The sequence below is a fragment of the Myotis nattereri genome, assembly GCF_964212035.1.
Source record: "Myotis nattereri genome assembly, chromosome: 19".
NCBI lineage: Eukaryota > Metazoa > Chordata > Mammalia > Chiroptera > Vespertilionidae > Myotis > Myotis nattereri.
Window position 1 is genome coordinate 27,803,231 of NC_138095.1, and position 12,828 is coordinate 27,816,058.

The 12,828-nt window shown below is 59.3% G+C and overlaps 1 protein-coding gene across 1 annotated transcript; it reads left to right on the plus strand.

The window, feature by feature from the left end:
• The first annotated feature begins 1,355 nt into the window (after positions 1 to 1,355).
• Positions 1,356 to 11,505, plus strand: BRI3BP (BRI3 binding protein). The gene is made up of 3 exons (XM_081114240.1): positions 1,356 to 1,702; positions 6,066 to 6,168; positions 10,708 to 11,505. The coding sequence occupies exons 1-3, from the start codon at positions 1,496 to 1,498 to the stop codon at positions 11,130 to 11,132; spliced, it is 735 nt and encodes a 244-aa protein (XP_080970366.1). The 5' UTR covers positions 1,356 to 1,495; the 3' UTR covers positions 11,133 to 11,505.
• Positions 11,506 to 12,828: the final 1,323 nt, after the last annotated feature.

Genomic DNA, 12,828 nt, shown 5'->3' on the forward strand with positions numbered 1-12,828 from the left:
AGCAGGAAGGGATGAATCTCATAAACGTAATGCTGAACGAAGGAGGCAAATCAGGAGCGAGCCTCTATGCTGGGGTCCCATTCACATCAAGGTTAAAAACAGGCCAAATGCACCCCTACATTGTGGAGGGGGTCCCAGCGAATGGCAAGGGCCGGAGGAGGCCTCCCGGGAAGCTGCGATGTCCCACTTCTCCAGTGGGCGCTGGTCGCCCGTGCGCCGCGTAGACCCACGGGGAGACGCCGTATGATCCGCGTGTTTCCCTGTTGGTATGCTCAACTTCAACTAAAACGTGTACTTTTAAAAAAGGTCAAGTATACGGCCAATAAATATATGAAAACCTCGCCAGGGATCCAGAAAAATGTAAGCTGGGGAAGAAGATGCAATTTTTTACTCTGGTTTGGCAACAATTATGGTTTCTTTTTCCAGGGTGTCCACGCGTTTGGGCAAGAAGCCAGCGTAGGTGGCGCTGGTCCTTCCTGCTACTAAGTTTGGGGGTCCAGGTCCAGGGGACTTGGGGCCCTTCCTTTTCCGGTTCCCCCGCCAACCTCTGGGTGGTCATCTCTGGGCGACAGAGGCCTGGATCCTTGCGTTCGAGGGCTGCACGGTGCTTGTCTCATCCTCCGGCTCCTTCCTCCTGTCCTGGCTGGACTTTTCTAAACAGAACTTTCTCTGAGATGCAGTTCGCTCAGGTCGGGCCAGAGGGGTGCCCGACGCCTTCCCTTTCCTTAAATCGTTCAGAATGAAGGCAACAGCGGCGCCCTGGCCCTGGGCGCAGGCCGGCGGCCCTCGGTGGAGGATGTAATAGTGCATTTCTTGTCTTCCAACCCCTCGCAGTCATTTATCCTTGTTGAGGCTGTTTTAAGTTTTCCAGGCATGGGTTGCTTTTTACAGAAAAGTTCAAAATTATTTTTTAAAATAAAAATAGCCCTAACGGGTTTGGCTCAGTGGATAGAGCGCCGACCTGCAGACTGAAGGGTCCCGGGTTCCATTCCCTGTCAGGGCACAGGCCCGGGTTGCACTGCGGGCTTGATCCCCAGTAGGGGGCGGGCAGGAGGCAGCCGATCCGTGATGCTCTCATCATTGATGTTTCTCTCTCTCTTTCCCTCTCCCTTCCTCTCTGAAATCAATAAAAATATATTAAAAAAAAAAAAAAGGTTGAAACCCTACCAGGTCAGGGAGGCCTTCCCGGGGGTGGGGGGAGGGGAGACACAGCGACCTCAAACCTGTCCTGCAGGCTCCCGCCAGGTCAGGGGGTGGGGGGGAGGGGGGAGGGGGACCCGCGTCCGGGGCGGGGCCAGACGTGGGCAGGGCGGTGGCGCCTTTGCGCGCGGGGCGGGGCCGGTGGCGCAGCGGCGGCGGCGGCGGCGGGCACAGGCGGCGCGCGGTTCCCCAGCGCGCGGTCCCCCTGCGCGCCTACGCGGTCCCCGCCGGAGTCGCCGCGTCCCTCGGTGCGGGCCTCCCCCCTCCTCCCGACCCGCATCCCTCCGGCCCCGGGATGGGCGCGCGCGCCTCGGGCTGGCCCCGGGCCCGGGCCGGGCTGCTGCTCCTGCTGCCGCTGCTGCTCGCGCTGCTGGCTCCGGGCGCGCAGGGGGCGCGGGGCCGCGGCGGCGCCGAGAAGAACAGCCACCGCCGCACCGTCAACACCTTCTGGCAGAGCGTCACCAGCCTGGTCGGCGAGGACAACGTGCGCGCCGCTCAGAAGGTGGGCGCTGGGCCGGTGCCCGCAGTCACCTTCCCGGCCGCGCGCACCTGGCGCCTGGGCCGTGCGCGGCCTCCGGGGCGTGGGGAGACGGGCACCGGGGACGGGGGCGCCCGGGATGGGGGTGCTTAGCCTGCGCCCAACCTGCCCGGCCAGTGTCAGGGCTGGCGGCGCGCGTGTGTGAGCGCAGGGCCTCGGGGCTCCCTCTACTCTGCGCCCCACTTCTCCTTGGACCTTGCCCCCCAGGGCGCCGCGGCCGGCTGGGGCCTCCAGGCTGCGCTGACGCCGCCCGCGCCTCATTCATTCATTCTCCGCGTTTGAATGAGCACCTACTATGAGCCAGGCACCGCGCTGGCTGCCCAGGGGGCGCCCTGCCCGCCCGCGTCCGCTCCCCAGCGACCCCAGATTTCTTCTAGCCTCGCGCCCACTTCCTCTGGGGCTCTCTGTCTGATTTGAAGATATTTATGCTTTTATTTAAAATAAAACCCCACAAAACTTTTACTTTACAAGAAAAGAAAGGGAGCGATGCGGGCTGTCCCGCTGCTGCGGCAACTGTAACCCTCCTGCGCGCCCGCTGTGCGGCGGGCCTCTCGCTGGGGGCGTTTGGTTCATCACTTCGGAGGGGTCCGGGGGCCTGCACCCCCTGGGAGGGTGTCGAGCGCGCAGGAGGCGGCCAGGGTGGCTCCCCGCTCCCTGCTGGGCCCCGGAGCTGGGTGGTTCGGGCCGCCATTGGGGCAGAAGTTCAGCAGCGACTCCCCAGAAGGAGGAAGTGGAGGGGACCCTGGCGCGTGGTGATGTGGTTACCTGAGCACAGCCTCGCACAGCCAGTTCTGGGCTTTGGGAACTCCGAGAAGTTTGGGTTCACGTTGGGGCTCCCCCACTTCCAGACCGGGGGGCCTTTGGCTCAGTCCCTTTACCCTGTTCAGTGGGGCCAATGCGTCCTTGTGAGTTGGTGACTGAGGGGCCGGTACTTTCCCCGGCCAGAGTCATGGCTGCATTCGCATCGGGCACTGGTAGTTCTCCCGCCAGGGCGCCCCAGGCGGTGCTGAGCTGGGCTGGGAGCACCTGCGGGCTAAAGTGCCTGAGATGGAGGGGAGGGGGAGAGGGACATTAAAACCCAAATGCAGCAGGCTCATGTTTTACACATTATCTTTTTATTGATTTCTGAGAGAGAGGGAGAGAGAGAGGGAGAGAGAGAGAGAAACATCAGTGATGACAGAATCACGGATCGGCTGGCTGCCTCCTGCACGCCCCCCGCTGGGGATCGAGGTGCCACCTGGGCCTGTGCCCTGACTGGGAATCAAACTATGACCTCCTGGTTCATGGGTTGATGCTCAACCACTGAGCCACACCGGCTGGGCCAGGTTAATGTTTGAGAGGATGCTTTTGTGTGGCCTGAGAATGATGTTCTAAATGTCCACATGGCCCTTGGCAGAAAAAAGCCCCCCACCCCCACCCCCATCCCCAGGCTTAGGACAATCCTAGGAGGTAGGTACTGTTACTGTGTCCATTTTACAGATGGCCAGATGGGGAAACTGAGGTCAGGGTGGTGAAGTGACTGGCTTTAGGCGAGGCCGAGTGGCAGGACCGGGACTTGAACCCAGGCCTCCTGCCCCGTGACCCTTCCCGGTTTCTCCAATCTGGGACGCTTCTAGAATGTGGCTGACTCGACTTATTTTGATTTCCTGCCGAGCGGAGCGCGGACGCCCCAGGCTCGGGCTGGCGGGAGACGGTGTGTTAACCTCCAGGAGAGGGACACGGGCTTGCATTTGGCTGCAGCTGCAGCGTCCGGGCGCCTGGGCTTCCTAATTCGAGCCAGAGCTGCGTGGGCGGTTGGCGAAGTTTGCGGGTGGTTTTCTAATCGGGGACGCGTCTCAAGTAAACCCGTGACCTGCTGGTTGGGTGCCGGGGCCGCGCTGACCCACAGACATGGCGTGGACCCCCAGCTCTGCTGCTCACCAGCTCCGCGACCTTGGGCCTGTCGCTTGACCTCTCTGGGTCTCATCTGTGCCCAGGAGATAAAGTGGGGTCCTGCCTGGAGGAGGGGGCATGCGTTGGGTCTGGGCAGGTGGCTTGGCAAGGAAGGGAAGTTCTGGGACAAGGTTGGCAGCAAGGTTCCCAGGCGGCTGCACGGAGAGGTCTGGATCTTGGGGAGCGCGGGGAGGGGGGGGGGGATCCAGCTGCACCTGTGTGGCAGGAACATGTGAATGTGGTGGGCACAGCGAAGCCGAGAGCTGGTGGTGTTTTTTTCAGTTTATTCATGTTTTTATTTATTTATTTATTAATTTTTTTACAGAGAGGAAGGGAGAGGGATAGAAAGTCAGAAACATCGATGAGAGAGAAACATCGATTGGCTGCCTCCTGCACACCCCTTACTGGGGATGTGCCTGCAACCCAGGTACATGCCCTTGGCCGGAATCGAACCCGGGACCTTTCAGTCCGCAGGCTGACGCTCTATCCACTGAGCCAAACCAATCGGGGCCATGTTTTTATGTTTAAAGAGTCTGTAGGTAGATAGCTCCACCCTCAGCGATGTTCTGTTTGTCTTGCTGTTCCCCACCTTCCTTTTCTTTTCTTTTGTTTTCTCATCCTCACCCGAGGATATTTTCCCATTGATTTTTAGGGAGGGTCTGAAAGAAACATGGATGTGAGAGAAACACATTGACTGGTTGCCTCCTGCACAGCCCCGGCCAGGGCCCAGGCTGGGGAGGAGCCTGCAGCCGAGGTACATGCCCTTGACCGGAATCGAACCCTGGCCCGTGGGTCCGCAGGCCGACGCTCTATCCAGGGAGCCACCCTGGCCGGGGCTGTTTTTATTTTTAAGGAGGTCCCGCCCCTGGCCGGTTTTTGGTTTGTTTTGCACTGTGCGCGCTGTTCTGCACCTTCCTTTTCCATTAAAACTTGGAGATCGGACCGTCTCAGTACCTGGAGCAAATGATTCTAAGGCTGCCCCATCGTTTCACCCCCGCCCCCCCAACGGTGGGTGCGTTATCAGCTTCCTGTCTCTGCCACTTAAGCAAGGCTACAGGAAAGGCCTTCATAGGTTTGTTGGGGGGTTTTTCTGGGTTTTTTTGGGGGGGGAGTGTGTGTGTGCACTTAGACATTTTCATCTGTAAGTTGTTAGAAATAGAATTGCTGCCCAAAGGGGCTGCTCTGTGCATTTTTACATTTGTAATTGGATTATAATCGGTGCCCTTTCCTGCAGGGTAAGCACATGAATTGTCCTCCCCCCCCCCCCAACCCCATGTGATAACCACTCCGCTGGCTTCTGACCACGTACAGTGGCTCTGCCTGCTGTGTCCTCTGTACGCAGTCTCTTTGCTGGTGGTGTTTTCTTGCTAAACAGTTCTCTCTTTTTTTTTTACCTTCCCATTTTTAAAAATATGTTTTTGTTGCTTTTAGAGAAAAAGGAAGGAAAAGGGAGAGAGAGAGAAACATCGATGTGAGAGAGAAACATCGATCGGTTGCCTCTCCTACGCACCTTGACCGGGAATCCAACTGTGACCTCTTGGTTCATAGGTCGATGCTCAACCGCTGAGCCACCCCAGCCAGGCAGGCGAGCGTTTGAAATGCTAAGCCAGTTCCCGGGGAGGCGTTCACCCGCCCACCTGAGCCAAAGGGTCCCGTTGCCCGGAACAGCACAGACTGGGGGCAGCCTAGGTGTCCGCCAGTAGGGCCTTGGTGAGCCGGCAGGTGTGCGTAACCGAGTTAGAAACCACGAAGCAGCCTGGCCAGCGTGGCTCAGTGGTTGAGCGTCAGCCCATGAACCGGGAGGTCGCTGGTTCCATTCCCTGTCGGGGCTCCCAGGCTCGATCCCCAATGTGGGGTGTGCCGGAGGCAGCCCATCCACCTCCCGCTGATGCCTCTGTCTCTCTGGCTAGCCCTCACACCAAAGGGCCCCGGGTTCGATTCCTGTCAGGGGCACAGGCGTGGGTCGCAGATTCCTTCCCTGCCCTGGCTGGTGTGCCTGCAGGAGCAACCCGTGGGTGTGTCTCTCTCATGTTGATGCCTCTCTCTCTCTCTCTCCCCTTCCCTCCCTTCCACTCTCTCTAAAAATCAGTGGGAAAATGTCCTCAGGTGAAGAACAACAAGAAACTCACAAAAAAGGGACATCAGGCCGGGGACAGCGGAGCCCTGGTGGCTCCCGCCTCCCGTGGGCCCCGCGGGGTGTGCAGGAGGGAGGTGGCACTCCGTTTCGCTCAGTTCATGGCCCACGACAGCCGGTCCCGGCTCGCCAGTCCCCTGGCCGCTGGTGGCCGTGGTGACCCCTGGCTCTGTTTCCCGCTGACGGCAAACGGTGAGCTCGCTGGGCCGGGATGATGGCGGCCGCGGCCCGGGTGGGAACCACCTTCTCTCGTGTCCGCAGCTGCTGACCAGGCTGACCGAGAAGTTCGTGCACGGCGTGGACGTGTTTCTGGAAACGCTGTGGAAGGTGTGGATCGAGCTCTTGGATGTCCTTGGCCTGGACGGTAGGTGTGGGGGGGTGGGCGGTGTGCCCTCGAGGCGCTGTTCTGCCTCTTCTATTCCCGTGGGCCTCCCGGCGTGACTGGTCCCCTCCGTGGGCGGATGGGGCGCACCTTGCGGGGTTGGGGGGGTGGGGGGCAGCGAGGATGGGGATGAGCACCGGCTGTGATAGCAGCTTCCGCAGACGGTCCCTCGGAGCTGAGGTTCCGGTGCCATTTAGGGTAAGGTGCCCGGGAGGGGCCGTGCCCGCGTGTCTGCCCCGGGCCCGCTGCGCGGAGCAGGCGTGGGTTCTCTGGGGTCCGCATCAAACTGCTCCCGCCCAGGGCCTTCCGGTCAAGGGCACGGACCTGGGTTGCAGGCTCCTCCCTGGCCCGGGCCCTCCATCGATGCTTCTCTCTGCCATTCCCTCTCCCCCTCTCCCTACAAACCAACGGAAAACATCCTCGGGTGAGGATTGAAACAAAACAAAAAGAACTGCTCCGGTCACTCAGTCAGAAGGGGTTTAATCCAGAGAGCGGGGCGCTCGCGGTGTCACCGGTGACGTGACGCTGTACTGCACACGGCCCCCCGGTCCTGCCCTGGGAACCGGGAAGCTGGACACGCCGGGGCCAGGCTGCCGCCTCTGTGTCGGGGTCCGGGACCGCCCAAGACTCGCAGGACCAGCTCGGCGTCGTGGCCACGGCTGCGGCGGATCCGGGCGGAAGGACGTGACCCAGGTCAGCCAGGGGGACGGTGCGTGAGACGAAGTCCCGAGGAGACCGGCCCCGGCGTCCAGCTCCCAGAGCCTCTCCCCGGGGAGGCACACGGGACACGCTCAGGTCCCCGGCACGGAGCCGGGACGACACGTGTGCGGCGTGGCGTCTGTCCGGAAACCCCCTTGGAGACCCAGAGCCCGGGGTGTTTGTGGGGGCCGGTCACCTAGGCACCCTCTGCCTGGCAGGCACCCAAGTCCCAGTCTCCCCGAAGGAAAGCTGGGTGTCAGCGTAAACCAGCGGGTTTGTGCAAACAGTCCAGCCCCGGGAGAAAGGAGGGACCCCTTTTTCCAGTCCCGCACCCCCAGGCGATGACCTCGATTCCCCCCAACGCTGACCGGTGCCCCACATGTTTAGCTCAGTTCTGACACCACCTGCCTGGAGGCAGCCTCAGATCCCACAGGTCAAGGGCTCAGTCCCACGAGACTTCCGGGGGCACTTGGATGTGACGCGGTTCTCCTGGGGCTGTGAGCTCCTGGGGGAGGGGGAGGGGGGGGTTCAGCGTCCGCCTCCCTTCTGGTCTCGGCCTCCACACCTTCCGGGAGTCCCCGTAGGTGTCTCCTGCAGGAGCGATCGCCCAGCCCTTTGCCTGCTTGGTCTTTTCCATCTTTGGGTCTCTGCTGTGTGACACCTCCTCCAGGGAGTCCATCCTGATTACCCATGTAAAGGGACGTCGTCTGTTCTCACACTACCCCTTCTTTCTCTTTAAGGCATTTGTCTGCTGTAACCTCCTGTGTGTGTGTGTGGGGGGGGTTACCCCTCTGGAATCTCAGCTTCCGTGAGGGGGGGTCTTGCCCATCTCCTCCAGGCCGTACACCCGCCCCCAACTCTGCCCCAGCACTAAGGGGCCCAGTGCTAATAAGTGTTGGAGCCCGACCAGCCTGGCTCAGTGGTTGAGGGTCGACCTATGAACCAGGAGGTCACGGTTAGATTCTCGGTCAGGGCACATGCCTGGGTTGCGGGCTCGATCCTCTGTGTGGGGCGTGCAAGAGGCAGCCGATCCATGATTCTCTCTCATCACTGATGTTTCTATCTCTTTCCCTTCTCTCTCTCCCTTCATCTGTCTCTAAAAAAAAGAAAAAAAAATAATAATAAAAAAACATATTTCAAAAAATATAAAAATAGAGCTGCCATCGGACCCAGCGATCCCACTTCTGGGAATATAGCTCATGGAAATGAAAACACTTCGTATAAGAGACACCTGCTCCCCCACGTCCATAGCAGCATTCTCTTCCGTAGCCGAGACAGGGAAACAGCCTAGGTGTTTGGTGAACGGATGAGCAGGTGCGGCACTCATGCAACCGAGTGTTATCCGGCCACAGAAGCGAAGGCAGTTCTGCCGTTGTTGACAAAATGGATGGACCCTGAGGGGATGATGCTGAGATGAGCCCGACGGGGAAAGACAAATACGCTGTGGTCGCCCTTATACATGGCCTCTAACAGCAACCCAGGCCCGTGGGAAAGGAGATCAGATCGGTGGTGGCCGGAGGCAGGTGGGGAGAAGGGGAGTTGGATGGAGGTGGTCAAAATGTGCCCATTCCAGCTCTAGATAAACACGTGTGAGGGACGTCATGTTTGACATGATGGCTGTCGCGAGCACTGCTGGCGGAGACTTGGGGGAGTAGTTAAGAGAGCGCTAGGCTGGCCAGCGTGGCTCCGTGGTTGAGCGACGACTTACAAACCAGGAGGCCACGGTTGGATTCCTGATCGGGGCACAGGCCCGGGTTGCGGGCTTGTTCCCTATGAGGGCGTGTGCAGGAGGCAGCTGATCCCTGATTCTCTCTCATCATTGATGTTTCTATCTCTTTCTCCCTCTCCAGTCCTCTCTGAAATCGTAAAAAAATCCTATATCATAAAAGGGTAATATGCAAATTGACCCTAACGGGAACGGCTGGTGTCTATGATGTGCACTGACCACCAGGGGGCAGACACTCAACACAGGAGCTGCCCCCTGGTGGTCAGTGGCCTTCCACAGGGGGTGTGCTGCTCAGCTAGAGCCGGCTCATGGCTGGACAGCGCAGCGGCGGTGGCGGGAGCCTCTCCCACCCCCTGCAGCAGCAGGGCCACGGATGTCTGACTAACCATAGGGAGCGGGCCTAAGCCGTCAGTCGGACATCCCCTGAGCGGTCCCAGACTGCGAGAGGGCTCAGGCCGGGCTGAGGGACCCCACCTCCCCCCAGTGCATGAATTTTCGTGCACCGGGCCTCTAGTATATTAAAAAGAGAGAGAGACCTACAACACAAAATTTATTTCCTTTTTTGTATCCATCTGAGATGATGGACGTGCACGAAACTTACCGTGGTGCTCATGTCACTGTATATGTAGGTCATGATGACGTGCACCTTCAGTTTTTTGTGTTTTTAAAAAATATATTTTATTGATTTTTTACAGAGAGGAAGGGAGAGGGATAGAGAGTTAGAAACATCGATAAGAGAGAAACATCGATCAGCTGCCTCCTACACACCCTCTACTGGGGATGTGCCTGCAACCAAAGTACATGCCCTTGACTGGAATCGAACCTGGGACCTTTGAGTCTGTAGGCTGATGCGCTATCCACTGAGCCACACCGGTCAGGGCTGCACCTTCAGTTTGTAGTGTTGATGCCATGCCTGTCTCAGTAAGAGGAGAGGCGGGAGGAGCATGCTGAAGTATGACGCGTGCATGTTTCAGGTGGTTCGGTAAAAACCAGTACGTGGCTGGAGCGAGGGAGCAGGGTACGGCCGAGCGTGAGCGATCGTGAGCTGGTGTCGGCAGACGCGTTTCCCTCACCGCTCTTCGCTTTTCTGTTTGAAAATGCCCCCGAGTCGGGCACGCAGGAGATGAGCTGCCGCGTTTCCTCCACGCGTGCGAGGGGCCTCCGTGTGGGGGTGCCAGTCACGAGTAGGTTTGGCTGCGAGTCAGGAGCCCCCACAATGCAGCAGCCGAAACGAGTCGGAAGCTTATTTCTCTTGTGGGAAAGGTCGCAGGTAGGTGGGGAGGCAGCGCCAGGTCCTCGGGACCCAGGCCCCTTCCGTCTTTTTGCTCCCCAGTCGGTGACTTTTCTCCCTTCATGGCCCAAGACAGCTGCTCCCAGTCCTACTATCGCATCCAATTCCCAGCAGGCAGAAGAGCCAGAGGTAAAGGGCACATTGCTCTGCTTTTAGGAGAAAAACACACACACACACACACACACACACATACACACACACACCCTTTGGTCGTGTAGCTCTAAGGGGGAGCCTGGGAAATGCCTTCGTCCTAGGCAGCCGTGTGTCCAACCTGCAGCCGGGCATTTGCTGCTGCGAGAGACGAGAAGGGCCCTGGCCGGTGTGGCTCAGTGGATAGAGCGCCAGCCTGCGGACCCAAGGGTCCTGGGTTCGATTCCGGTCAAGGGTACGCACCTCGGTTGCAGGCTCCTCCCCGGCTCAGGCCCTGGTCGGGGCACATGCAGGAGGCAACCCATCGATGTGCTTCCCTCTCACATCCATGTTTCGCTCTGTCTCTCCCTCTCTCTCCCACTCTCTCTAAAATCAATGGAAAAACATCCTCACGTGAGGATGAACAACAAAAAAACAGACGAGGGAGGACCCTGCGGGCCAGTGTGCCGGCCCCGCCCTGCTGTGACAGGCGTGTTAAACCCAGGGAGGGGCAGGCCGTCTCCCCCCAGAGGAGGTTCCCGAGGCAGCTTCGTGCCCCGGGCTGTGGCCCAGGCCCGGCAGGTGCTCCGAGCTGCCCCCGCCCAGCCCGTCCCCGAAACGCCCGCCCCTGACACCCGGTAACCGGCCGCTGTCCCCCTCTCGCTCTGCCCCGCAGTCTCCAACATGTCGCAGTACCTGAGCCCCGCCTCGGTGGCCAGCAGCCCCGCCCGCGCCCTGGTCCTGGTCGGGCTCCTGATGCTGGCCTACTGGTTCCTGTCGCTGACCCTGGGCTTCACCTTCAGCGTCCTGCACCTGCTGTTCGGCCGCTTCTTCTGGATGGTGCGCGTGGCGCTGTTCTCCATGGCCTGCGTGTACATCCTGCACAAGCACGAGGGCGAGCCCGAGGGCGCCGCGCTGCCACTCTGCTTCGTGGTGGCCGTCTACTTCATGACGGGGCCCATGGGCGCCTGCTGGCGCGGCCCCCCCGGCGGCCCCGGCCTGGAGGAGAGGCTGGAGCAGCTGGACGCCCAGGTGCGGATGCTCAACGTCCGCCTCAACCGCGTGCTCGAGAGCCTGGACGGCGGCCCCGCCAGCAAGTGACAACCAGCCGCCCGGCCGGGGCCCGCAGCGCCCACGCCCTCGCTCCGCAGGCAGCAGAGGAGGAGGAAGAGGAGGCCAGCCAACCCCAAACTGTCTCAATAAAGGTGCCTGAGCCCGAGGGGGGCGCTCTGTGAGGGTGTTTTGGGCCGCAGGCAGACTCTCTGGGCGCCTGTCGGGGTGGTCCGCGGGACAGAGGTATTTTTTAAACAGAGGACGGACCCTGTCAGCTGTACAGTCACAGACGTGTGTCCCCGTAGAGCTACCCGTGGATCTCCCCCCTCCCCCCCAAGCCCTTAGAGAACATCTTTTGTAAGGTGGTTGTTTTTTTAAAAAAAAATAAAGGCAGATGCGAGTCCCGTTCCTTAACACTTGACGTGGAGGGGGCAGAACGTGCTCATTCGACGTGTCAGGAAAGGGACGGACGCGGGGGTTCCCTGGGCATGAGCTCATGTTCCTGGGAGGTGAGCTCTGGCTGACATTGTTTTGGGTGGATGTTGACCGAATCGATCCACGTTGTCAGCTCTGAATGTGGACGGTTGGGCTCGAGGCTAAGGACACGGACATGTCTCCTGGGCCCTAAGGGCCCAGCCACGCCCCCAGCAATGCTGTGTCTAAGGGAGGAACTCGTTCTCTGAGGAAAACCTGAGTATTTCCCCCCCTTCTGTACTTGGATATATTTTAGGCTCCACATTTTTTTTTTAATATATTTTATTGATTTTTTTACAGAGAGGAAGGGAGAGAGAGAGTTAGAAACATCGATCAGCTGCCTCCTGCACATCTCCCACCGGGGATGTGCCCGCACCAGGTACATGCCCTTGACCGGAATCGAACCTGGGACCCTTCAGTCCGCAGGCCGACGCTCTATCCACTGAGCCAAACCGGTTTCGGCTAGGCTCCACATTTTGGAAAGGGAAAAACTCTAGGAGTTTTGGGGTCGGATGCCAGGAGCGCCCGGGCAGGCGGCCGGACTCACTCCAAACCTCTTGAAAGCCCGTCTCGCCGTGTGCCAGCAGGGCCTTCGTGGGAAAGATACGCTCTCGAGGGTTTTCGGTTTGTTTGTTGCGTTTTTTAAAATATATTTTATTGATTTTTTACAGAGAGGAAGGGAGAGGGACAGAGAGCTAGAAACATCGACGAGAGAGAAACATCAACCAGCCTTCTCCTGCACACCCCAGGATGTCCTAGGGGTGTGCGTCCTGCACCCGCAACCAAGGCACATGCCCTTGACCGGAATCGAACCCCGGACCCCCCAGTCCGCAGGCCGACGCTCTATCCACTGAGCCAAACCGGTCAGGGCTGTTTGTTGCATGTTTAGTGTTTAATTCTCACCGGAGGCTATTTTTCCATTGATTTTTGGAGAGCGTGGGAGAGAGAGGAGAGGGAGAGACAGAGAGAAACATCGATGTGAGAGAGACACACCGATGGGTTGCCTCCTGCACGCGCCCCGACCAGGACCCAGGCAGAAACCTGGCTTCTGTTTGGGCATATTCTTAACCCCAGAGAGTGTGGGAATTTTTTTCTTTCTTTCTCCATTCCATGGAAGCTGGTAGGGTATTTGGCCTCCCGTCTCTCCCTGCCCCCCGCCGCCCCCACCCCCATCTCTTTCTTTGTCCTCTCTTTTGTACGTGGGAAAATGTATTTTTGTACCATACCTCATCCCTGGAAGGGAAACCTTTTTCTGTCTCCAGGGCTGTGG

What these genes read in the sequence shown, in the direction of transcription:
- BRI3BP (XM_081114240.1), top strand. Translation starts at nt 1,496, where the DNA reads ATGGGCGCGCGCGCCTCGGGCTGGCCCCGGGCCCGGGCCGGGCTGCTG. An exon ending in ACGTGCGCGCCGCTCAGAAG is followed by an intron (nt 1,703 to 6,065) that starts GTGGGCGCTGGG and finishes TCGTGTCCGCAG; the next exon opens with CTGCTGACCAGGCTGACCGA. An exon ending in GGATGTCCTTGGCCTGGACG is followed by an intron (nt 6,169 to 10,707) that starts GTAGGTGTGGGG and finishes TCTGCCCCGCAG; the next exon opens with TCTCCAACATGTCGCAGTAC.